At 34.5% G+C, this 23,638-nt stretch overlaps 1 protein-coding gene across 2 annotated transcripts; it reads right to left on the bottom strand.

Annotated features, from left to right (window-relative positions):
* Positions 1–363: 363 nt before the first annotated feature.
* LOC138310210 (nicotinamidase-like) lies at positions 364–23,387 on the bottom strand. Of its 2 annotated transcripts, none has more exons than XM_069251328.1 (6): positions 23,352–23,387; positions 10,486–10,772; positions 6,260–6,414; positions 3,193–3,346; positions 2,102–2,188; positions 364–1,607 (listed from the first exon to the last, which is right to left on the bottom strand). In XM_069251328.1, exons 1-6 carry the CDS (start codon positions 23,372–23,374, stop codon positions 1,468–1,470), a joined length of 846 nt encoding a protein of 281 aa, XP_069107429.1. In that variant the 5' UTR covers positions 23,375–23,387; the 3' UTR covers positions 364–1,467. The 2 variants fall into 2 exon arrangements, with proteins under 2 accessions (XP_069107429.1, XP_069107430.1); XM_069251329.1 differs by lacking the exon at positions 23,352–23,387 and adding an exon at positions 22,951–23,334.
* Positions 23,388–23,638: the final 251 nt, after the last annotated feature.

Below are 23,638 nucleotides of genomic sequence, written 5' to 3'. Positions count from 1 at the left end.
CCGCAAGGGAAACAATTGCAGTACGCAGATTGTCCTCGTTAGACATATAATAATAATAAAAATCTTCTATAACAGATACACACAGTGGGAAATGCGGCGTGTTAAAGTTACCTTCCTTTTTAAGTTCAATGGATTTAACCTGCATGAGGATAGAGCATGTATCACTGATATGTTTAATGGTATGGCATGCCAGTCATTGTTTTACACAAGTTATATCTTACAGGGATATTCAATGGGACATTGAAGGATAGAATATGTACTTGTATATATCAAATACATTTAAATACGTATTGAAACACAGCAATGACGTGCAAATTGGGGAAATAAGCCGATATGTGTAAATAAAAAAATAAGATTGTAAAAGAATAGAAAAGAACAGTTTATTCTACGTGTTATACACATAGTACCGTTTTTTTCTCCATATTGGCGCGCCTCATATTGACAAAAGTATAAAGGCATTTGAATCGCTATGATAAAGTATGGTAATACCGTCATACGTGTACATTGATATAAAACCTTCAATTTAATACTATACATTCCATACTGTTACTTTAATTTGTCTAATCATATACGTGTGATAGGAGCTATACCCGACCAATGTGTTATAAGTTAAATATGTGATTCGAACTTTGACTATTTTAAATAGCAAGAAGAAAACACATTGTGGGTACCAAATTATGTGTTTGTTTTTATAATTGCCATCGATTACTTATTTTTTTCATTATAATCAGCATATTTTCTAATTTTCCGAAACAGCAAGCTTGTTTGATTCTGGTAAAATAGTTTCCATACATGTGCTTGAGTAGGAATTACGCAAGCCATATACTTTGCAATATATATTACTTTTTGTCGACAGTACGACGTATGTTAGAAAAACAATTAAAGCATTAAACGTTGTGACATATCTTTCATGAACACGTGGGTAACAAATTGAAATAATAAGAATGTATTCATAAAACATCATATTGATTGAAACTTATTTCAATAGTTTTTTACATACATATGAAAACAATAATAACAGACAAGGAGTTACTAAGTCATTTACGATTGCAATTTGTTTATAATTAAAAAAGAATATTATTAAAGTGTAATGTAACACGAAATAAAACAAATCGTTTTATTAAACAAAGTTGAAGACAACCTTAATTTAATTTCAAAAACATGTTTACTGGTATAAACAAAAAACTAAGTGTCAATATAAAACATCCATACAACTTCATAAAACAATGTCATTACGAAAATAACACTTTGAAAAAGCTTTGTACATCCAACAAGTGATGTTCTAGCAAAAAAACGCTAAACATCATAAAATACAATATTATATTCAGACAAAAAACTAAAATGCCATAACCAAATATAAACAATCTGATTAAAATACAGATCCTTATTGTCACTACGTTGAATATGAACCTATATTGAACGGAGTGGTTATAAGGATCTGTATTTCAATCAGATTGCAAATATAAACTAAATACCGGAAATTATCCATGAAGCTAGCATAGGTATAACTAAAGGTATTGTTAAAACGAAACTACAGCTTGATACGGCAGCACTTGTGATGGATTCCAAAATGGCACCGACTCCGTCACTTTGTATGATGTTTATGCCTGTAAATGAATACATCATCAAATTAGCAAAATTTTATTAAAACTTTAGATTGATTAAAACGTCAGTCTAAATAGGCGGGGTTCATGCGCTTTAAGATTACACAAACTAACGGTACAATAATTGTGATTGTAAAAAGTATCCTATATACTGTAAAATCGCCATTGCTTCAAAGCTTCACCTATTTCGCCTTCATTCGGACACTGCTAACCTATCCACGCGCGAATACAAATAAAAATATGAAATTGACATGTAAAGTATTATAATATACCCTTGTATATGCATTTCGCTAAAATTACCGCATCGCGGACACTTGAGAATATTCAAGTTTAGAAATGATATGAGACGAGAAAATATCCAGGTTTAGAAAAAATATGACATGCATTTATTTTCAAGTTTAGCAAATACATGACAGGCGAAAATATGAACGTTTAACAAAAAATTGACACAGCGAAAATTTGACACGCTAAAACATCCCAGTTTGCAGTTTACCTACCATTAGAGGCCATGTCTGTAAGGGCGTCCACAGACGTAGAATTGGCGACACCACGACTTCCGTCCTTGACCAGGTATGTCGTGTACCCTGGAAACAAACAAATGAAACCTAGAAAATCTAGAAAATATGACATACTGCAAGCAAACCTATCATCGCTCGCGACTGCATTTTGTGTTTTTTGATCGACGTGAAAGCCTGGCCAAGTCTTAATGACATTTATACGCCAAAGGTAATGATACATAATGATAGCCAATGATAAGATGGTATGTAACTATGTTAAATTTAAATGAAAATGTTGAACAATTATCAAATAATTGAACGGGTTTTGACACAAAAAATTCTAGGTTCAACAAAATTACTTTAACACTTTTATAGCATATCATATCACGTAACCACGCGTGTAGGATTTTATTTATTACATAACTTTTGAATATATAGGCGACGTTTACACTTCCGATTCTATACAAGACAGTTTGTCTCATAAAAAACGTATTCGTCTACCGAGACAATTTGGCCATACGTAAAAATTACTCGTGATACAGTTATTACTTATTGTGATAAATAAGTGTATTGGAATGAAAGATGGAAGGAAGTTGGTGCTGGTATATTAGAACACAGCCTAACTGAGAGCACGAGGTATGATAAATGTAATGCTCATGTAGTGTATTTTGATGTTGACATCGGAAATATCACCAGATACCATCTGGTAGGGGAGGAATAAAAATGAGAACCAGAACGACTAAAGCGTGTTCACCATATTGTATTCCAGCGGAGGAGATAAGAGAGTAACTCCTTACATTTTAAAAGGCGTAGTGATAAAATTTTCAATGAGTACCTGAAATATAGTCTTTGCTAATAAAATGTCCTTATCAATGTCCTTGACTGGACAAACTATCGATATGTCATATTCTGTATCTGCACGTTACAGAGTTTTCTGTCTTTGCGGGTATATATTGATTGTGATGTGTTTCCGAGTGTAACGTCATACTTTTCAGAGAAAAGACGGAAATTTAGCTCACAACATAATTACGTCAGAATGGATACCTACTCGCAAGGGAGGTCACTCTGTAATGTCCAAAGACTATACATACCTAATCGCTTGGCGTCCGAGGACGTGTAGTATACACAATAGTCTAGTGCGAGTCCCGTTACAAAAACTGTTGAGATATCAGCGTCTTGTAAAATCTTATGAAGCCCTGTTTGACTGAATTTCCCATTGTCAAAGAATGCCGAATAGGAATCCACCTGCAGCATAGCAATAGATTATGTAAATATTGATGGCAAAACTCCTAATCAGTATCATTTGTTAAAATAGAATACGGCCATCCTTATCTCTAATGATTTTCACCAATTGATTGATTGCTGCTGTATAACATCTTTTTTTCCGGTTATAACCGCTTCTTTGAGCATATTCTCTTTCAGAAAATGACTCACCATTTTCCATAAATAACGTTTCTTAATTTTGACACATTATATGTACATCACTCTTTCCTCATTAAATATTTATTTAGTATTTACACTTTTTTTCACAGTGTGATAATTCACTTCCCTTCAAAAGAAATAATTATAGAATATTTTTTTTCAAAAATATGTGATTACTTATAATAAAAATAATATAGTACGGGAGACAACTCTTTTATACATAAAATAAACATATAATAGGAACATCTCTAGTTGATATCAATGTATTTTACATGTAATGGGAAAATTACACAAATGTTAAAAAGGATATTGTTTTAACTAAGTATTTAAAACTTTTTCTTCTTTCTTTTAATATAATTTTCCGTTAAAATCTTATAGCATTACATTGCTGATACTTATCTCATCCTCTCTAGATATTTCTCATTTCCCTTCATGAAATAGATAACGACAATACATATAATCTCATAAACATAAACGCCCCCAAGATTAGGACGCATTATCAAACGTGATGTAATTTGTTGTAAATATTATAACGGTAGAACTAATAACGTGCAGTTTATAGATTAACAACCTTAAGGTGATCCTTACAATTGTTAGACTGCCTCCTTTGTCAACATTTGTTTACCACTAACCCGCAGAAGACTTATCCCGAGCAACCTGATTAAACTTCAGATCTCTCCGTTTGATAGAGGATCTGACACAATCTCATTGAAATTTCACATTGTTGTGGCCTTTATACCAACAAATGCAGATTAAAAGGAATTTCTACACATAGCTATATCAATTAAAAACGACAATTCGTCCCAGTATACATATGAATTAAGCTTTGCTGTGCTCTTTTGGCGAGATGACTACATACATGAAAATGAATTACATAGCTCTATCAAACTATTTCGTCCGCTAAAATTCATTCCCAAGATTTAGGAATCAGTAATAATTCAATCGGCAAATTCGAAAGGTCACCAGAACATGACCCCTAATAGGCCATGGGCTAGGAGGGTCCCACATGCACCCCCCACCCCAAACCTTCGAACCAATATTTTTCTGAATTATGCATTTATGCCCTCATTAATGACCTCGATGATATCACCTGTGCCATTAATGGTTGCACGAGGGTCCACAAGATTGATGAATATTACTTCATACGAATTATGAAGTTATTTGCTAAAGAGAACCAATTCCACCATTGGAAGAATGTGCATCTAGTGTAATTTCCATTATGCCGGAGAAGTCTGAAACAGCATATACGTACGATATGTTAGAATCTGAAAGAGATCCCACATCCCTGAACCTGTTGTTCCTGATATGAACTCTGGTCATGGATGGGTCATAAAAGGCTAGAACAACACTGGTAATGCAGTGTCACATGATCTGGCTTTCGACGAATTGGATACTGATATCTCGAGTACTCTGATTCGGACTGCATATACCAGCTACCAGATATGCCGAGTCTCTTCAGTGGATAGGTCAGTGAGGCGAGAAAGCACGCACAATGATAATGGTTATCATTGAGAACCAGTGAAAGACATATTAGTGACATTGTAGTAACCATATGACATTTTGCTTATGTTATGCATAGGAAATAAACAATGAATATGCTCATTTTCAAAGACACAAACGCTTTGGGAACTGTTAATGATATTACAGAAACACATGTTAGCTTAGGTTACATTTGGTACGCTATCAGTAGGTGTTGTGTTATTTTTGAGACGCTGCTAATCTACAAAATTGAGGGTATAACAATAATTCTTTTTTTGCATTTCTATATATTTTTGTCGTTGTTTTTGTTTTTACTGATTGATAGGAGTTTAAATAACTGATTACGAGTAATAATTTGTTTTGGGGAACACTTCTGCTTCGTCAAGCCAAGTATGAAAAATTTGCTGAAAAATCACCATTTTTGAGCTTAAAAGCTTATTTTTTTATTTCTTCCGTACAAATCACTACACATATTGGATTATTTGGTCCTGATATGTATTTGTCGTTCTATTGTGGTCATTTTGATACCACATTTGTCTACTTTAGTTGAAAAATATTAGTGTTATGACTATTCTTAATTTTATGTGAAATTCGAGATGGTGGCCATCTTGATGACGTCATAACCGGAACCTATACCATGTTAACATTGGTTTTTGTTGTTGTTGTTGTTTAAACTGATTGATAAGTGGTCAAAAAACTTATTAGAAATAATAGATTGTTGTTGGGAAACATTTTTGCTGCGTCAAACAAAATATGAAAAATTTGCTGAAAAATCACCATTTTTGAGCTTTAAATCCGATGATTTCATTTCCTGCGTAGAAATCACTACATATATTGGATTTTTTGGTCCTGATATGCATTTGTTATTTTATTGTGGTCATTTTGATACCTCATTTGTCTACTTCGGTTGAAAAATGTTAATGTTATGACTATTTTTCAATTTTTAGTAAAATTCGCGATGGCGGCCATCTTGATGACGTCATAACCGGAAGTTCATCCCAACTTATGCAATGTTAACATTTGGATTTGTGATCAGTGGGTCATAAGGGTTTAGAAAAATATTGGTTCGGAGGTTTGGGGGGGGGGGGGGTGCATGTGGGACCCTCCTAGCCCATGGCCTATAATGGGAGGTTTACCAAACATAATACATATATATATCAAAATCAGGTTGCCTCCCGTGTTTAATTCATAGGATGTAACCAAACGAGATAACAACATAACTAAAACATCATGCACCTACATACGTAGTAAACCTACGTCACAGTTAAAGCCTTTTCTGATGATTACGTCACTGTCTTTACGCGTGAGTGTGTCGTCAAACTCAGCAGACGTAGAGTTGATGACGCAATGATCGGGCCACAACATCTGGGACACGTTGTAAGCTACAGTCTGACATGGGTCACAAATGTTGCCTGGTAGAAATAGTAAAAAATATCTGATAGTGCTGAATATTATTAGAAAGTTTATAATGCTACAAAAGTTTATCATTTTTCAAATTAGATTAATGAACGTACCACGTTGTATCTGATAACGTTTGTGCGGGACTACTGTTTCTATTCGTGATGGATTGATAACGTCAAACGAATATATCCCGCTCAAACTTCATTTTAAGCAGGAAGATTACAAAGCGTTGGGTTGCATTGCCACTGGAGATACTAGTCCTGCAAAAACGTTATCAGGTATCAGTTGGAACAAAAAATAGTCACATTAAATTCATTTTAATTAACATTCTACATGCACTTGAAAAATGTAAGCCACGTAAAAATGTAAACCTTAACCGAAACGTCTTTTATTTTTAAAACGTAACAGTGAAATCCCTAACGGTATTAACTTAACATACCGTTGGTATAACACTTATCATCAGTTGCTGAACTATATGAAATAGATGCATTGAATGTTAAATTTTATAGCACGGTTCGTTTTAAGTTTCCCGATGACGTTTTTTATTAACGCGTGGTAGATGAATATCGCTTTGTCACGCGGTAAACCATCGGAATCATTGTTTATAAAGAATTACATAGAAAATATTGCTTTCTTATAAAGGAGAAGGTATGTTAAAGGCCCATTACCTTTCCGGAGCAAAATATAAAGGTTTCTTAAAAACATTAATAACATCAGAAAATGCATACCGATGACCTAAAATAAGGTTACGACACCAAACATATGCAATATTTCATGCTTAATATATGAAAACAGTGGAGAGTTAATTTGCTGTTTTGCCGTCTGGCGCAGTGATAGTCAACTACCGCGCGGTATTTAGGACGACGGCGGGAAACATAATACGACCCGCGTTATGACAATAAACATTTTATTTATTTTAATCAAATCGTTCAGAAGATGATAGAGTAGTATTAACGGTAAGTTAATAATTTTTAAGACTCTACAAAATTATCGATCTTGTTTTACATTTCTATTTTAAAAATTAAAAGCCGTTTCGGAAAGGTAGTGGGCCTTTAAGACTCGAATATGGCCTCAAAATTAATTCTCCAGTAAAGAACAACATAGTTTGCCATATAACAGTTGAATACATTTGCTGACACATTACATCCCGAAAATATCCCGCCTGTGCCAATTATGTTCACTATGACGTCATCAACATGCAGTTTCCCGCCATTTTTCACAAAAATCCTTGAAAAATCATACTTTTTGAGTGGTTTTCTCTAAAAATGAATGTGGCCGCCTTCTTGGAGCAGAAAGAGATTTTCACACGTTGTGTATCGTGTATTTACGCATGTCCATGCAAAATATAAAGTTGTTCCAAGGTGGTGGCCAAATTCATTTCAAGCCTTTTCAAACCTAAAGATGATTAATACTAGCAAAATTTGGCAAGAAGAGGAAAATCATCAATTTGATGACGTCATAGGTGGAGCACATTGTGCACATGGTTATAAAAAGTTATGTTTTGACGAATGGCAAGTATGAGAGTATTTATGGATGTGAAATTGATGTGGATCAGAGTTAATATTTTTTAGGCCCGAACAATTAAGGCCAAAACTGGTCCTACTATATCTACTCCCTTGTTAATGTTGTTTTTTTTTTTTTTTTGAAACGTAGTTGGACTTTAACTGTCTTTTGCTATTTACAAATGTCTTTGTTTTAAAAGTTTAATTTTGAGCATTGATAATTTCATTGATTCTATAAGTATCACTATTTGTTAATGATACATATCATATAGATTTTTCTAAGTCATATTTGTTAATGATGATCTGTTTTTATTTGTTTTGGAAACGTAGAGGCCATAACTGTAGTTTGTTATTTGCTTACTAAGATATAAATATGCGTGTTTCGAAAGTTGAATTTCGATCATTGATAATTTCATTCATATCACAGAAATCTTTAGTTGATAATTTTAAAGTGTAAGTGACCATTTTTAAACTAGTTATCTGAGTGCCGTGTCGACCATATATATGAGATTTGATGTTGTTTGTTAAGTATGATACGTTACCCAAATGATATTTATAGCTCAACAATGGAGGTTTTTCCGAATTCAGAAAAAAGGTTGATTGATTTATGAGTTTTAACGTCCTATTGACAGCATTTACAGTTCAGGTAATGATATTTTCCTACTCCGTCGCCCTGTTATAGTGAAAATGTTGTCCCTTTTTCTAGTTCTATTGCAAAGAAGCAATGACATCGATTCAGAAAGAAAGCAAATACACAAGGATAACGAGAATCACTATTAACATATGAATGTAAAGGTCACACTGCCCCTGGTAAACCTGTTTTCAATAATCTAGCGATCATGTGCCACCTGGTAAATGGGCCGACCAACCAAAAGGAGTAGACCTCATTTTGATTGGAGACGAGATTGTGTCTATTTCAATAAGAATATACAAATACTGGAATTTGTCTCGCTATCCATTTCTCGAGTGTTTGATAAAATCTCTGTATCATTCGTACCGATTTCTTAAATGTCGTAAATAGCTCTAGATCGTCATGGTGGATAACGTGAAATCGACACCAGGGACTCGTTTCATGAGTGTTTGGAATTAGATGGCAAATCGTAAATGTAAATGCTTTACATAAGCCGTGCAGACAAAATATTTTCTTAAAGGGAATTGTATAAATAAAAAAAAACAGTTCCTTGTTTTCTCTTATGGCAAATCAATAGCGATTTTTGTCGGCGTGGATATTTCATACAACCATGAATTTGTTTTACGTTCTGTTAATGGTAAACAAGAACATATACACACACACCAGGGCTCAATTTCACGACCATTATTTAACTTTAAGGAACCCCTTAACTTTAAATCACCCCAATAGGAAAGCATTTCAGCAGTTAGGGAAAAATCTTACGTTAAGGGGTCTTCCCTTAATCTGTAATGTTTTCTTGTGAAACATTTTATGTACAGGAATTCCTATATTTTAAGGAATGTTCGTAAAACAGAATACGACTCATCCAACAATATAGCGTCGAAGTATACAAGGGTACATTCTGTATACTACAGATATTTATAATGTAGAAATTATCGGGGTTTTTTTTAGTTTTTTTTTTTGGTTTTGCTTTTAAATATCTACGAATATATCCAGGAGCCAACATATTAATATGTGTACAAGTCCATAATGTAAACTTTACAAGTCCATAATGTAGAAAGCTCAGCGCGAGCAAAAGCGAAAATAAAACACTCGCATACAAATATCCACCATTAGAGTACATGATTTTAAATTTGCATGTTAAGTGATTTTTCTTTCACTTTTAGTTTTCTGGTCTATTATTTAATGTAGCCATAGGGATTTGCCATAGTATACGAAAGGGTTGTATCATGTTAGAGTAATAAGGCCGCCCTTACACTCTGACTATACTTGTGATGTAACCTTACTGAAATAGACACCATTGGAACTAAGAGGTCACATTGGAAATTGAAGTAGGCGAAACCTAAATCCATTCAAAAATAAACTTTATTTATCTTTATATCGATTAAGAAACCAGTTTTACTACTTAAATAAATCACTACACCACCCGATCACCCCAACATTTGGGATGATTGTGTTTAAAAAATAAAATCCATTCTCCGTTGCGCCCTCCCCTCTTGACAGTACTTTCTGTCGCTGTGAAATACAATGCTGTGTGTTTTTATTATTCTTGAGTATTTAAAGTCCACTACCCTCTCGAAAAAAAATGAAATTTAAAAAAACAACAATAACAAGGAAATTGATATCGATGGCCTTATATTTTACAACACCAAACAAAATTAAGTTTCCCTGCGTAATGTATGTTTACAGTATCGATTCATTTCGCTGTTTTGCCGTCTGGCACAGTGATTTTCAACTTCCCCGCGGTAATTAGGAGGACGACGGGAATAATTCTATCCGCGTTATAACAAATAGCATTAAACTTATTTTAATCAAGCTATTTTTGAAGTTGTGATAATTGTAGCATTTAATTTAGGCTAATTACTCGTTTTACATTCCCTTTTTAAAAATCAGAAATCGTTTCGGAAAGGTAACGAGCCTTTAAGAAAACATTGCTTCATTATACATACCGTTATCATCATACGTTAATGTGATTGAATTATAGGCAGAGGTTTCATTGTGCTGAGATGCAAATGAGATATGATTGGAACAGTGCCAGTCCTGTGATAAAACAACCAATCGGAATTTGTTTTCGTATTTGCTGCGGAGTGTGTTGATTATGGGGATGACTTCCTCTCCGTTTGTCACAGCGAGACTTCCACCAGGAAGGAAACAGTTCTGAACATCGATGATGATGAAGGCAACATTTTCAGATAAAACTGCAGGAATCGTGGAAAGGATAAATATCCAATAGAACCTACAACAAAGACAAATAAGAAATGTAGTAATACAAAACGAAATACATGGTACGTCTGTATGATATTTTACATGATAAGTCTCGTTGAAAAGAAAATGCACAAGTCAAACATTGATAAATCATTTGGAGGCAATATTCCGTATTTGTATATACGTAGTTACGTCCCTTGTAGGTAGGTATCCATTTTGACGTCATTATCTGAAAACGAAATTCACCTAGTATTATCTGAGAAGTATGATATCAAACTAGCAAATATATGACGTCACCATCAATACCTACCTGCTGTTCAGGAAGATTTCATAAAAAGATATGCATTTACGATCGTTTGTGTTATTGTGTTCTGATACACATCAACACATCACATACTGGACTTGACTTAATTGGGATATTTTGCATGTAGCATGGATATAATGTATGCTAAGTATTTGTATTTTTCAATTCATTTAAACTTCGTAAGCTCTCTCATTGGGATCCTCGGGAGAGCAAGGATCGTTCAATATCTGGATGGTATTTTATTTTCCAATCTCCATTTTGATGATTATAATTAATTATCATGGTTAGCTACTACTTGTAGTGTCAATACGTATTTTCCCTTAAAGAAACAAAGCCAATTTTACGCACTCATTACGTGCCCAAAGAACAATATTGACAGAGGCGTAATTATTGAAATGTGTCTATAGGGAACGCATGATTAAAAACCGGGAATATGTACTTGAGACACGAAATGCAATGCTTCGCACGTGCCTGACTAGAGTGTCCTACAACGATTTCCACACGTTATAAATCGTCATCAGTACCCCCTGAAGACATGGTTTTACCAAAAAGATGTGACAAGAGAGTTATTTCTTTTAAAAGTAAACCTTTTTCCTTCAAGAAGAAAATCAATTTCGTAATTAAAGTCGATCAGAATAGAAATATCAAGCATAAACTGTGTGAGAGAGGAAACTGTGAAAGTCTAAGTAAATTGCATTTTTAATGAAAATGCTCTATTAACTTTAAATTAGATTTCAATGCGCAGAAGCATTATCTGGAATATTAGTTGTCTTTCACGATTAGAACACCATTCATATTGACATGTCGACGGAAATCAGCTACGCCTGAATGCGGTAAGTGGGGATATTTTCTCTTTTTTCCTCGGTGGAATTATAAGATGTATGCAGGAGCAGTAACTACAACTTTTCAAGACTTTGGTGTGTCTCCTCCAGGGGAAACGCACAACTCAAAGGCCTAACTTTAGGCGGTGTCAGTCAGTTTATGTGCATCAATCAGCATATACATTTATAAAGAATTAAAAAACGTATCTGTTGTAGTCTTCAATATGGTACGTGATATTTATTATTTCACCTAGGTTCAAGGATTTTCTTTTACGAACACTCATGCCCTGTTGCCTCAGTCAACAAAAGTATCCAAGATCGTTAAATGAACATCAACCATTATGTGGTCGGGTGGTAAAGACGGTCGGGGTTAGGGATCGAGTCACCTGCGTTATCGCGTAGGTTTTCTTCTGGCACTCAGTTTTCACATCCTACTTTAGGACCCCTTACATCCGGGTAATCAAAAGCAAATCAAAACAAATTATCCCCATTTTAAATATTTGCTATTTTCATTGAATAGTAGTCCTAAGATCAAATACACAGGTAGTCTCTCGCATTTTCTAAACATAATCGAAAGCTAATGATAGATAAAAATCATACATCAGAACCAGTCCATAATGCATTTCAAAAAATGATATAAAGCTAATAGGATGCCGCAATGGCACCGAGATATAATCTCGCAAAATGTGGCACTTCTGTATAAGTTTTAAAATAAGCAAAAATTCAATCGTGAGAAAAGCGGTACATTGATATGATATTTTAATACATCAATAAGCGGACAATAATTGACAGTAAACATAATCTATCAAGTGTCATTTCAGATTTAGACGATTTTGTGTAGGCACAAATCCGTTCGCCTTGCCTTTTCGTGACTAGGTATTATTTGTATTTTTATTCTGTATTTGCATATAACATAATTATCTGCACTTGCAGCTAGGAACTGATCATGTATGTGAGCGTAACGTCATTCGTTTTCAGAAGAAATGACGTAATTTGTGCTCGCAACATGATGAAATCGCTATCTATTCCTACCCGGAAGGGAGATAACTCTGCAGCATATCAAAGACATAATATTGGTCTACAGCCGATCTTGAACAATAGAACTGCAGAATAGTTCGGGATATTCTCACGGGAGCGTAATTGTCAAAGACTTAAACTGACAAACCAAATGTAAACTGACGTTCAAACGTATAAAAATTAAATAACGAAAAGGAGATCGTATTATTAAAAGATTTTAGTGTGGGAAGCCATATCGCCCAAAAGAAACAACATAGCCAGATGATGTTGCAAAATGTCGTTTTCAATGTTTAAACTGAAGTATATATATAGCCCTAGAACGTGACACTTAAAAAAATATCTTCAGAACCTCTATAAAATGATGTGGGAATACAGATCTGTATTTAAATCAGATTGAATTGAGCTATATATTTATATTATATGACCTTTATAAATATAGCTATGTACAATGTCGCAATGTCACGTAACATTGAACCTTCCCACCTCTTTGTTACCGGGTCATTTAGATGGAATACTCTCTTCAGTTGTGTACTTGTGTCAATGCCCTCGATGTTCTGGTAACATTGTATTCATACATCTAAAACTGGGTCATCCTAAGGTCTGGTCGATATGTCATTTACTTGAACCATTCAAACACTAATGAGAAGTGTTTGGAATTTCAACTTTAAGTTTTTGTATTTAAAGAAAACCCGATGTCGGACAGCTTGACTTAAATATATACACCTGACTCATGATGTTCATCTTATACCATTTGCCTTTTTTATTGCCAATGAATACCTTTTACTACATTTATGAACTACCATTGTAAAGGTATCTTGCCTTAATCGAAACGACTCATAGGTTTTGAAATGTAACTGAAAAAAGAATACAAAAAATTTACACATTACTTTCATATCAATCTTAAAAAGATAAATGTTAAAACTCCATAATGCGGGTCGTCTTATGCCTTTCTGGTTCTCCTAATTACTGCGAGTTAATTGACTACTGTAAACCATCTTTCTTCGCGACTATTAAATTTCGCGATTTCCATTTCATAACAAATTCGATTTAAAAATTAAATGAATATTCTTGTCAATATCAATGATTGATATATCAAATCGCGAGTTTACTTGGATCGCGAAATTCGCGAAATTTAATCGTACGTGAAAAACAATTGTTTTACAGTATTACTATATACCACACGACATAACAATGAAATGAACACTCTTTGTGTAGTAATACAAGGACATGTTATTAATTATAATTTAGAGTAAGTTAAATATGTCACTATAGCACACCATATGATAAAGACAATTTTATTATATATCTTCAGTCAGATGATTCAGGGACATCGTCTCAGGAAGTAGGAAGCAGATTCAGGAAGTTTTTGCATCATTGCCTGATATCACTTTAAGACTTGGGAGATATACAACAAACACAAACTACAGTACACAGGACACGACACCATACACACTGGGAAACATGGATACCAATTTACAGTATGTATTCTAGTTGACAGAGAAGTTTATTGGAATTCCCGACAGGATGTTTAGGGCTATACGATGATTTATCTATCTATAAAATGTACCAACCGTGCATGTTTTAACTAAATAAAAGCCGTGGAAACAGGTCAACGCCTCCAACTTCATTTCAGGACTACATCAACTCTCACCATTCAACAACAACAAGTAACCAACGAACACAACAAACAGTTACAAAACCTACTCTATCATATTTATAATACAGATTCACAAAGATTCACAAAGACAATTTTGCATCTGTTTGATTCAAACGTTATTTTACGTCATTTGTATAAATGTCCTGACACTTTGATTGTTATTAATGAACTTTTTGACTTTTCGGAAACGTAGCTGACTTTTAAAATCAAAATAAGTATTGAGTATTGAGATTCAAAATGACAAACACAAATAGAAGCATTAGGCATAATATGTTATCGATAACCATGAACAGTATGGCTTCTGTTTTTCTAACAATATATATTTGGTCCTTTTTTTGCTGAGATGCACAGCAGCATATAATGTGTGATCAGCAATGAAGATCTATAACTATGATGTATAATCACAATATCTCATCTTACTTTTATTAAATGCAGTCGAAAAAAATGAAATGTTTTACAATGATTCAGCTGAATGAAACACAGAACCTATAAGAAGTTACAGCGTTCTCTGTCAGAAAATAAAGAAGAGGCCCATGGGTATTAACGATCCTCTGATATTTGATACAATTTAGTTGTGTAATTTACTTGACATACCACTGATGTCTTTTGGTCATGAAATAGAACATACCTCTAATAGGTCTACATACAAAGTTCATTACGCTTGGTGCATATTAATGACATTACCATGTTCACAAGGTTCAATAATAATTATTTCGAAGGGCAATATGCTCCATAAATAAGTTAGAGCCAAATCAAGCTAACCAATGTTAGTCTATATGCAAAATTTCATTAAGCTCGGATCATATTTACTTGCAATGGGCAATAACTGTGTAAGTTACTATCTAATCATGTCGATTTTCAAACTTGCCAAGGATCTTTCTAATTTAAGTTTAAATACAGAGTTTCATGAAGCTGAGTGTATATTTATTCAGGTTATCATGTTCACAAGATTCAATAACTATAACTGCAAAGGGCAATAACTGTGTAAGTTACAATCTAATCAGGTCGTTTTTCGAAATTGTCTGAAATCCTTCCAGTTTTAGTCTAAATACAAATTTTCATGAAGCCGCATGCATTTTTATTCAAGTTATAGTATCAACAAGGTCATATAATAATTATTAGTGCAAAGGGCAATAACGTCGAATCAAGCCGATTTTCGATCTCGTCCGAGATCTGTCCAATGTTAGCCTATAGATATAATTTCATTAAACTCAGCGGATATTTACTCAAGTTATCGCGTTCACAAGGAAATGTTCACGGACGACGGACGACGCAAGACGACGGACAAAATGCTATCACAATAGGTCACCATGACCTATGGTCAGGTGACCTAAAACGTCTCGACACCCGCGAAGACATTTAATTGTCATAAAATGACATCTTGCTGCATTCAAATGAGTAAATCAAGTACTATTACGTCTTTTGTTACTTACCCCACTGTGATATATGCATATGGCAATGCACATTGTTGTTTTCTGATGTATCTAATGTATTAACTCATACAACAAACTTACGTTCATTTTACATTTCCCCATCTTCTGTTAAAAAACAGAGCTTTGTGATGAGAATTTCATTTTAAGACGACAACTTCTCACACCTATTTACTTGATAGCCAATAACAAGTGTCCTGTAAATATGGACAGCCGACATGTTTAAATACCTGCCTCCCTTTGTACTTACTTAATGAGCCGGAAAAGATATTACGAAACACGGATAATATAAACATGTTTGCATTATTTAAGGCTTCCATTATAGAAGGCATGGGTATGAGTATCTGTCTCAAGTACCTACGTCATGATGTGTTAACGGTCACAGGTCACAACGACCTTTAACTTGTCGGATTTGGGTTTCAGTTCGCGGAATCACTTTGGCCATGCATATAGCGAAATGCGTCTCCCGCTTATAAATAAACTATACAACTATACAGTTGATAACTAGAAGCTGTAATATTACAATTATATATCAAATGACTTCTGCCATACTATACATGCATATATTAGCAATGCCTTTCGTTGTCTCAGCAGTCCGAAATAGGAGATAAATGTTCAGAAGGTTTTGTATAAACACAGGTTAGATTACTTAACAGTACCACTTCGTTACCAAGCACACGAAAAAAATTCTAGTGGATCCTGTCATGTAATTGTGTCACAATATACAAGACCGGTTAAGGAATAGGACACGCATTTTCTCACCAGTCTTTTCGTTTGTTCGTCATTCTGTTCTTTCTTCTGAATATTATGTCTGGCATCTAGTACGCTGTATCAAGGTGACATTCTATCATAAAAAATATATGCAAATCAGAACAAATAATGTCGAAGTCTGTGAAATTCTTTTTATGGAGACAAAATTAGAAACAACCATTTCGTCTATAAGAATGACATACTGACCAGACGACCTTTGACCTTTTCTGAGGCTGTAATCAAATGTAATGTAATACGCCAACATAAAAATGAAACTTTGTATCTTGCAATTACTTCGATCTTAGCAGCTTAAAAATTAAATAACTATGGTCATGATGACAATTGTTAAATTTTGGACATCAGACATCAAGTAGAGACTGTATTAGACAAATCAAGATATTGATTTCTTTCGTTATATCCAATACTCCGTTATGTGCAGTTTATTTGCTTGAATGCTATCTATGATTAACCAGCCTATTTGCGGGAATGATGAACTGTAATATGGTTGTCATAAGCCTTTAAAAGCAGAGCACTGAAAAATCTACATCAGTCGGAAAATGTCGAGTCTTTTACCATATTATCATCTTAATGCATCTTTCAATCATTGTGCGTTTTCATTTCATTTGAAAAATATAATATTGTCAAAAAACATTATATATATATATTCAATTATACAGAATAAGGTATTTATAGACATTTGGAACAGAGAACAGGCTAGGCCTATACTACTCCCTTACGATCATTGTGTATAAATTATTTGATGACAACCTGAAATATAGCGAATGTGTCTATACTAAATATTGATTCAGTATATTGTTAATATTTTGAAGATTTTAAAGGGACAATTCATTGAGGCTAATTCGTTACATAACCACGAAGCAAAATATGACATAAATGTATTGTTCTACAATCCTTATGAAACATATGACAAGAAATAGTGACAAATTCCACAAAATTGTTAAGTATTTTAATTAATATCATTGAAATTCCAAATCGTTGATCAATACGATTAAGCAGGTACAACATGTACGCTGTACCCTTGCTCGAGTCAAAGTCACGCACGTTAAACAAAAGCAATACATAACCACTGAGGATTTGATGGAATTGTTTTTAGACAAGAACATGCCTCTAATAATGTTAACACAACTGTTAGAGCGTTTTAGAAGTTCTAGACAAAAAATCTTTACAACACAGGCAAGGGTCAGGGTTCGGCATACAAAGCTATTTGTAATGACGATTAAACAGTTCACATACATTTAACAACAGTGGGCTTTTCTGACATATCACAGTAAAACCAACTAATCTAACTTCCATTAGAACTGGTTTGTATCCGAAATATGTGCAAGTTTCAATGTACTCTTAGATCGAATTGTCTCTTTAATATGTTACCATATGGTCCTTCATTTTCGCAGCAATGATATTTTCGCGATTTTGCGCGTCACGAGCGTGATGGCGAAATTTTGATCCGCGAAATATTAAGAATTAGTTGAATTACATACATAATCGAGATGCCAAATCGCAATAAACATATTCGTTAAAATTGAATTTCCTAGTTTTTAGTCCAAATTTGCGAAAATTATCTGAAAGTGACAGTCAAATAGCGAAAATTTTATTCGCTAAAATTCATTTTTCCTAGTTTTAGGGTCAAATCGCGAAATTATCGATCCGCAGAATTAATATACGGTATCTTATGCAAATGTATTAGGCATTATGTCTCTATGTAAGTTTATTTTAAGTTATTATTGACATATCACTTGTGTAGGCGGGCCATCCACAGTACCGTTTGATATTGTTGATCCTTGTACACATAGGACAATTGCTATCTGTATGAGACGCCTCTCTAGACACAGAGCTCTAGGCGTTCACATTCAACCGGTCAATGTATATCAATATCTCGATCGTGGGAATACTGGTCCGTGTATAAATTCTCTGTTTCTACAAGACGTTTTTGAACCAAGGTCAAGGTTGAGTTTCATTTGAATAAAATGCAACGTCCTATTAACAGAAAGGGTCATTTAAGGACGTATCAATGTTATTGGTGGAGAAAACTGATGTACCTGAGGAAAACAACCGACCAGTGGTCATTAACTAGCACACATGGGAATCTAAGGTGCAACGCAGAGTTGAAGAGCTTGTGGTAATATAGCGGCAAATATGATCAAGCCGCCCATAGCTATATAAAGACAACAAATCAAATCTAAGCAAATACAACAACCACTGCAACAGCGAATTTAAGTTTACAATTTAGTAAATTGTATTTTGATTTGTTTTTGCGTCCTTTCAACAGTCAAAAAATTAAAGTACGTTTAGGTGGTATCGGGATACCGGAGTACCCGAAGAAACCTACCAACCTACGGTTAGTGCCTGGTAACTGCCCCAAATGGGATTCAATCTGGGGACCCAGAGGTTGGAGAAGTTTGGAATATATTGTAACAAATTATGTTTACAACCAAATAATTTCGTTACATTCGTGCCTCCGTAATATAAATTGTGTTTTTGTTAAATAATTGGATATGCCACGAGGCTATATATCACGACTATACTATTTTATTAATCACACAACTCGTAATTATAGAAATATATTATTATGGTAAGAGTGGCAAAATCAGGCTTGAGATAATTGTGGGACGTCATTGTTTGATCTTGACGTCACTATTACATGTGACGTCACAATAGTGTTATAAACTAGGGGGCTTACGGTGTTTATGACATGGTTGAACGGGTAAGTTATGTGATAAATTGAGGTCTGTTTTAACCGTTGGTTACTGTACATCTATATGACGTCTACATACGTCTACATCTACGTCGGGTTAGAAATGTTAATATTTCGAGCCGCGTTCACAGATTCGTTCATTAAAAAGATCCCCTTGTCTTTGTCCTTTGATATTTGTATCATTTGGTTCATTTGGCTATTTAACATCCTATTTATCAAGCCGTCAATGCTATTTAATGACGTGCCAGGTTTGTTTGTGGAGGAACGTCAGTGTACTCGGTTTAAAATCACCGACAGCGGTCAGTACTTGGTAACTGCACCTCATGGGATTAGAACTCGCTATCAGGAGATGGGGGACTTGTGGTAATATGTGACAACCACTTGATAACCGCCGTCCCGCATTTATAAACAGAAGCGACTGTGCTTATGTAGTTCAATGTTTTTTGTTCCTGGTCGAGTATCACAAATAATAGAGAAACGGCCTTACTACAATTACCAAACGTGAATAGGCTTCGCGCACGGTGTATCAGAAATGGAGACTTCAATAAAGAAAGTGTGATTCACTAATACATTTTCGGACAATTGTGTTTTGTGTTTTTTTATTTTTACCTGGCACTGGATTCACTTATTGTTGAAAAATGTTGTAGGATAGCATATTGCGTAATAATAACCCCTGATGAATAGCTCTGACACTTTTATGACGACTTATCTACTAAAAACCGGTCAGTTATATAAAAGTCTGAATTTAATGACAAAGTGTTTTGATTTATTTCAACGAAAATAACTTTTAAAACTGCTTCTGAAAAGTAGATTTATACGTGTTTATATAGTAGATGCGACTTTTTTTTATACAATACATATAAACATGTTTATACACATTTGTCCCACTTTTGAACGTTCGACACTATGAGGAAGGTCTCGGATCTGTTCCTTAACGTGATACACAGCTAGTCTTTGCTCGTCCTACAAGCTTTAGGACTTAAATTAGTGTTTTAATTAAATGATCAATAAAGGGACTAGGATGACTGCTCTCCCTTTGAACAAATTAAGTGTTTTGTTCGGTTCCGTAAGATAACACTATAAAATGCGCAATCGTCCCACCATTGAATGACGATGATATAACACAAACATACCGCAGTCTCCCAAAAGTCATGCCAGTTCTATAACAGCCAGTGCTACACAAAACACATTGTACGAATAACATACTGTCCTGAAAAGACATCAGCTGTTATTACCACATGGAGTTTCATTAACCCGCATGAAGATTTTATGTGCATTATTTTACTGATCGGTAAACGATCTGTAAATATGCTATTATTATTTAATGAATAGATGACAGGCAATACATGTTACCACAACTCCTCCACCCCTAGGTCGCAAGTTTAAATCTGATGTGGTGAATTTGACCGGTTGTCGGTGGTACACCAGCATTACATTTGGCACGTCCTTAGATGACCCGGCTGGCTACGTTAACCTTATCAAACCAAATGTACCCTGTAACATTCCACTCCGATATCTATTTGACGAGCTATGCTAGGAAAACGCGTACTTGATGTTCTCTCAATATCAAAATTTTAAAGCTAATTACACATATATGCTAATCGGTATATGTCATTTCAGTGGGAAGATTTCAAAAAGTTACGTTCCATCACCACTGGAGAAAATACATCCCATTGTCGGTATACCACGTGTTATCCGAGTCAGGGTCCTTTGGCCCAAAACTTAGTCTTAGTCTGATTAGCTTAGTATGATTCGCTGCAAATACATCTTCTCAAAATATGTGTTAAGGAAAGGGCCCTTTTGTTCAACAAATGATTGCCTTGATTAGTGATTTTTTTTTAAAATTTATTCATGCTTTAATAAAAATTAAAACAACAATGGTTACATCTTTCTTAAAGGGACAATTCACTCAGGATAATTCTTTTACATAATCAAGAAGCAAAATATGGCATAAATGTATTGTTCTACATTTCTTATGAAACATATAACACAAAATATTGACAAATTCCACGTCATTGTTAAGTATTTTAATTGATACCGTTGTAATTACAAATCGTTGATCAATACGATTAAGCAGGTACAATATTAACTCTGTACCCATACCCGAGCCAAAGTCACGCACGTTAAACAAATGAACTACATAACCAATGAAGAGGTAATAAAATGAGTTTAAGGCAAGACAATTCACCTAATAAGGTAAACCACTACTATACTGTCAGAGCGATTTGAGCAGTTCTAGACAAAAGTTCCATTACTCTACGAGCATGGCACAGGGTTCGGCATACAAGGTGTTCGACCACAATGTGTAATGGCGGACAGCTTTCGAGTTTGAAAGTTTCACACGCATTTCACCACCATGGGCTTTTCTAGCGTATCATAGCAAAACCGACTGATCTAATTTCCATAAGAACTGGGTTTTTTCCCGATATATGTACAAATTTTAATGTTCTCTTAGATTGAATTGTCCCTTTAAGAATGGGCATGTCGGTAAACAATATAATGTAGAATTTTGTAAATTTTTGTCAAGTTTGAGCTACAAAAACACGATAAAGAATGTTTTGCGAATCGTCGTCACATTGTGATTAGCCCGTTCATCTTTGAAGAGCTGAGCCCAGGGCATTTATAGTTTGATGTAAAACCTGTTATTCTATAAACTAAATCCAGTGAGTGAGTATTATATGATACCTGTTACCTCTTCTTCGACGTCAGTGGAATGAATGGAGTACTGAAGAGAATTGATCAATTTTGTCAAGTTCATCTTCATTTTTTTTAAATGTAGTTAAACTGTAATTTACCTATCCTGTTTGTTTGTTTGATTAGTTAATTAACGTCCTATTAACAGCCAGGGCCATGTGAGGATGACCTCCCATGTATGCGGTGTGTAGCGTGTATGAAGTGCGGGTGTGTGTTTTGGAAGACTGTAGTATATTTATGTTGTGTCTTCATGTATAGTATTAGTGGACCTCTTGCCTTCACCTATCCACCTGATCTATTTCGTAGACTATTAATATTTGTTTCCGAAGTTCATACAAACATCAAAGCTCAAGAAAGTCCAATCGTAGTAACATATATGTGTAAAGTTTCGAGAATATTTTTGTCCAATATCAAAGGGAAAACAAGAAGGACTGTTGTATGCCGACTAATTTTCGTGTTTTCACACCGAATGATTTTTTCTCCCAGATTTAATTTCGCGATATCAACGTACAAGGTTCCATTTGCCTAGGTTTAACACGTTTCGCGGCGATCTATCTTCGTGATATCTTCTCTTCCGTGGTATTTAAGTTGATTTACAGTAAAACTTAAAGATCGCCTCCACAACAATATGTTTTAACAATCAGTTTTACTTTCAGTTATACAATAAGCCGCCACTTCAGTTTTGTAAAGTTTTCCGGGTCCGGGTTCAGAGTGAAAAAATACATTAAAACTGCTCCTATATGCCTTGTTAATGCGTGGATATCTTCAACGAATTTCATAAATACCAAGACAAGTTTGGTGAAATATAAAACTGGGCACTTACCTCACAGAGACAAACATTCTTGTTATAGTGTGTAAATACACTTTGTCAACAATGCTAACACTACTGTCGGATCTGGACGCTCTGTCACGGTGTAAGTCCTAGTGATACAGCTATGTCAATCAAAAACCATCTCCGAGTGGCGCAGGCATAACGCGATCAATTTACACCTCTCGGTAAAATGAGTGTCAACAACGATTGCATTCTTCAGGTTATGAACCTCGTGAGAACGAAGGTTTAATAATGTAATCCAGTGGAATTCGTTGACTCTTTCCTAATGGCGCTTGCTATTAACATTGCAATTTTCACTTGTCAGAAACATCTTCAGAAAATTTAACAATATTTAGAACAGTTTATATTCAGAAATAAAATCAATCTAGATTGTCTAACAAGTATTTACATACCAGACAGAGACCAGCGACTTCATCACTGTACTCCAATGAGCCGGAAAATTACGTAATACCCTTGGCCGAACTCAGGATATGGATGAAATTACGGTCTTGTAAGGGGAAGTTTATTTTCAGCTCAATTATCATTTTTTAGAGATAGTCTATGTATATTCCATTGCTTGAACTTGAAAACAATATCTAGACAGTAAAGGACATACATGTACTGCAGTTTTGCAGTTGAAACGTTTAAATATTTTGATTATTTTGGGGGTTGATTAGAAATGTAATTAAGCTAACAATTC

This window comes from Argopecten irradians, chromosome 16 (genome assembly GCF_041381155.1).
Source record: "Argopecten irradians isolate NY chromosome 16, Ai_NY, whole genome shotgun sequence".
Classification (NCBI taxonomy): Eukaryota; Metazoa; Mollusca; class Bivalvia; order Pectinida; family Pectinidae; genus Argopecten; species Argopecten irradians.
The sequence above is the reverse complement of the archived record's forward strand: the minus strand, read 5'-3'. Positions and strand labels throughout refer to the sequence as shown.

What these genes read in the sequence shown, in the direction of transcription:
- LOC138310210 (XM_069251328.1), bottom strand. Translation starts at nt 23,374, where the DNA reads ATGAAGTCGCTGGTCTCTGTCTG. An exon ending in ATTAACGTATGATGATAACG is followed by an intron (nt 6,415 to 10,485) that starts GTATGTATAATG and finishes TATTTCTACCAG; the next exon opens with GCAACATTTGTGACCCATGT. An exon ending in TACAGACATGGCCTCTAATG is followed by an intron (nt 1,608 to 2,101) that starts GTAGGTAAACTG and finishes ATTCATTTACAG; the next exon opens with GCATAAACATCATACAAAGT.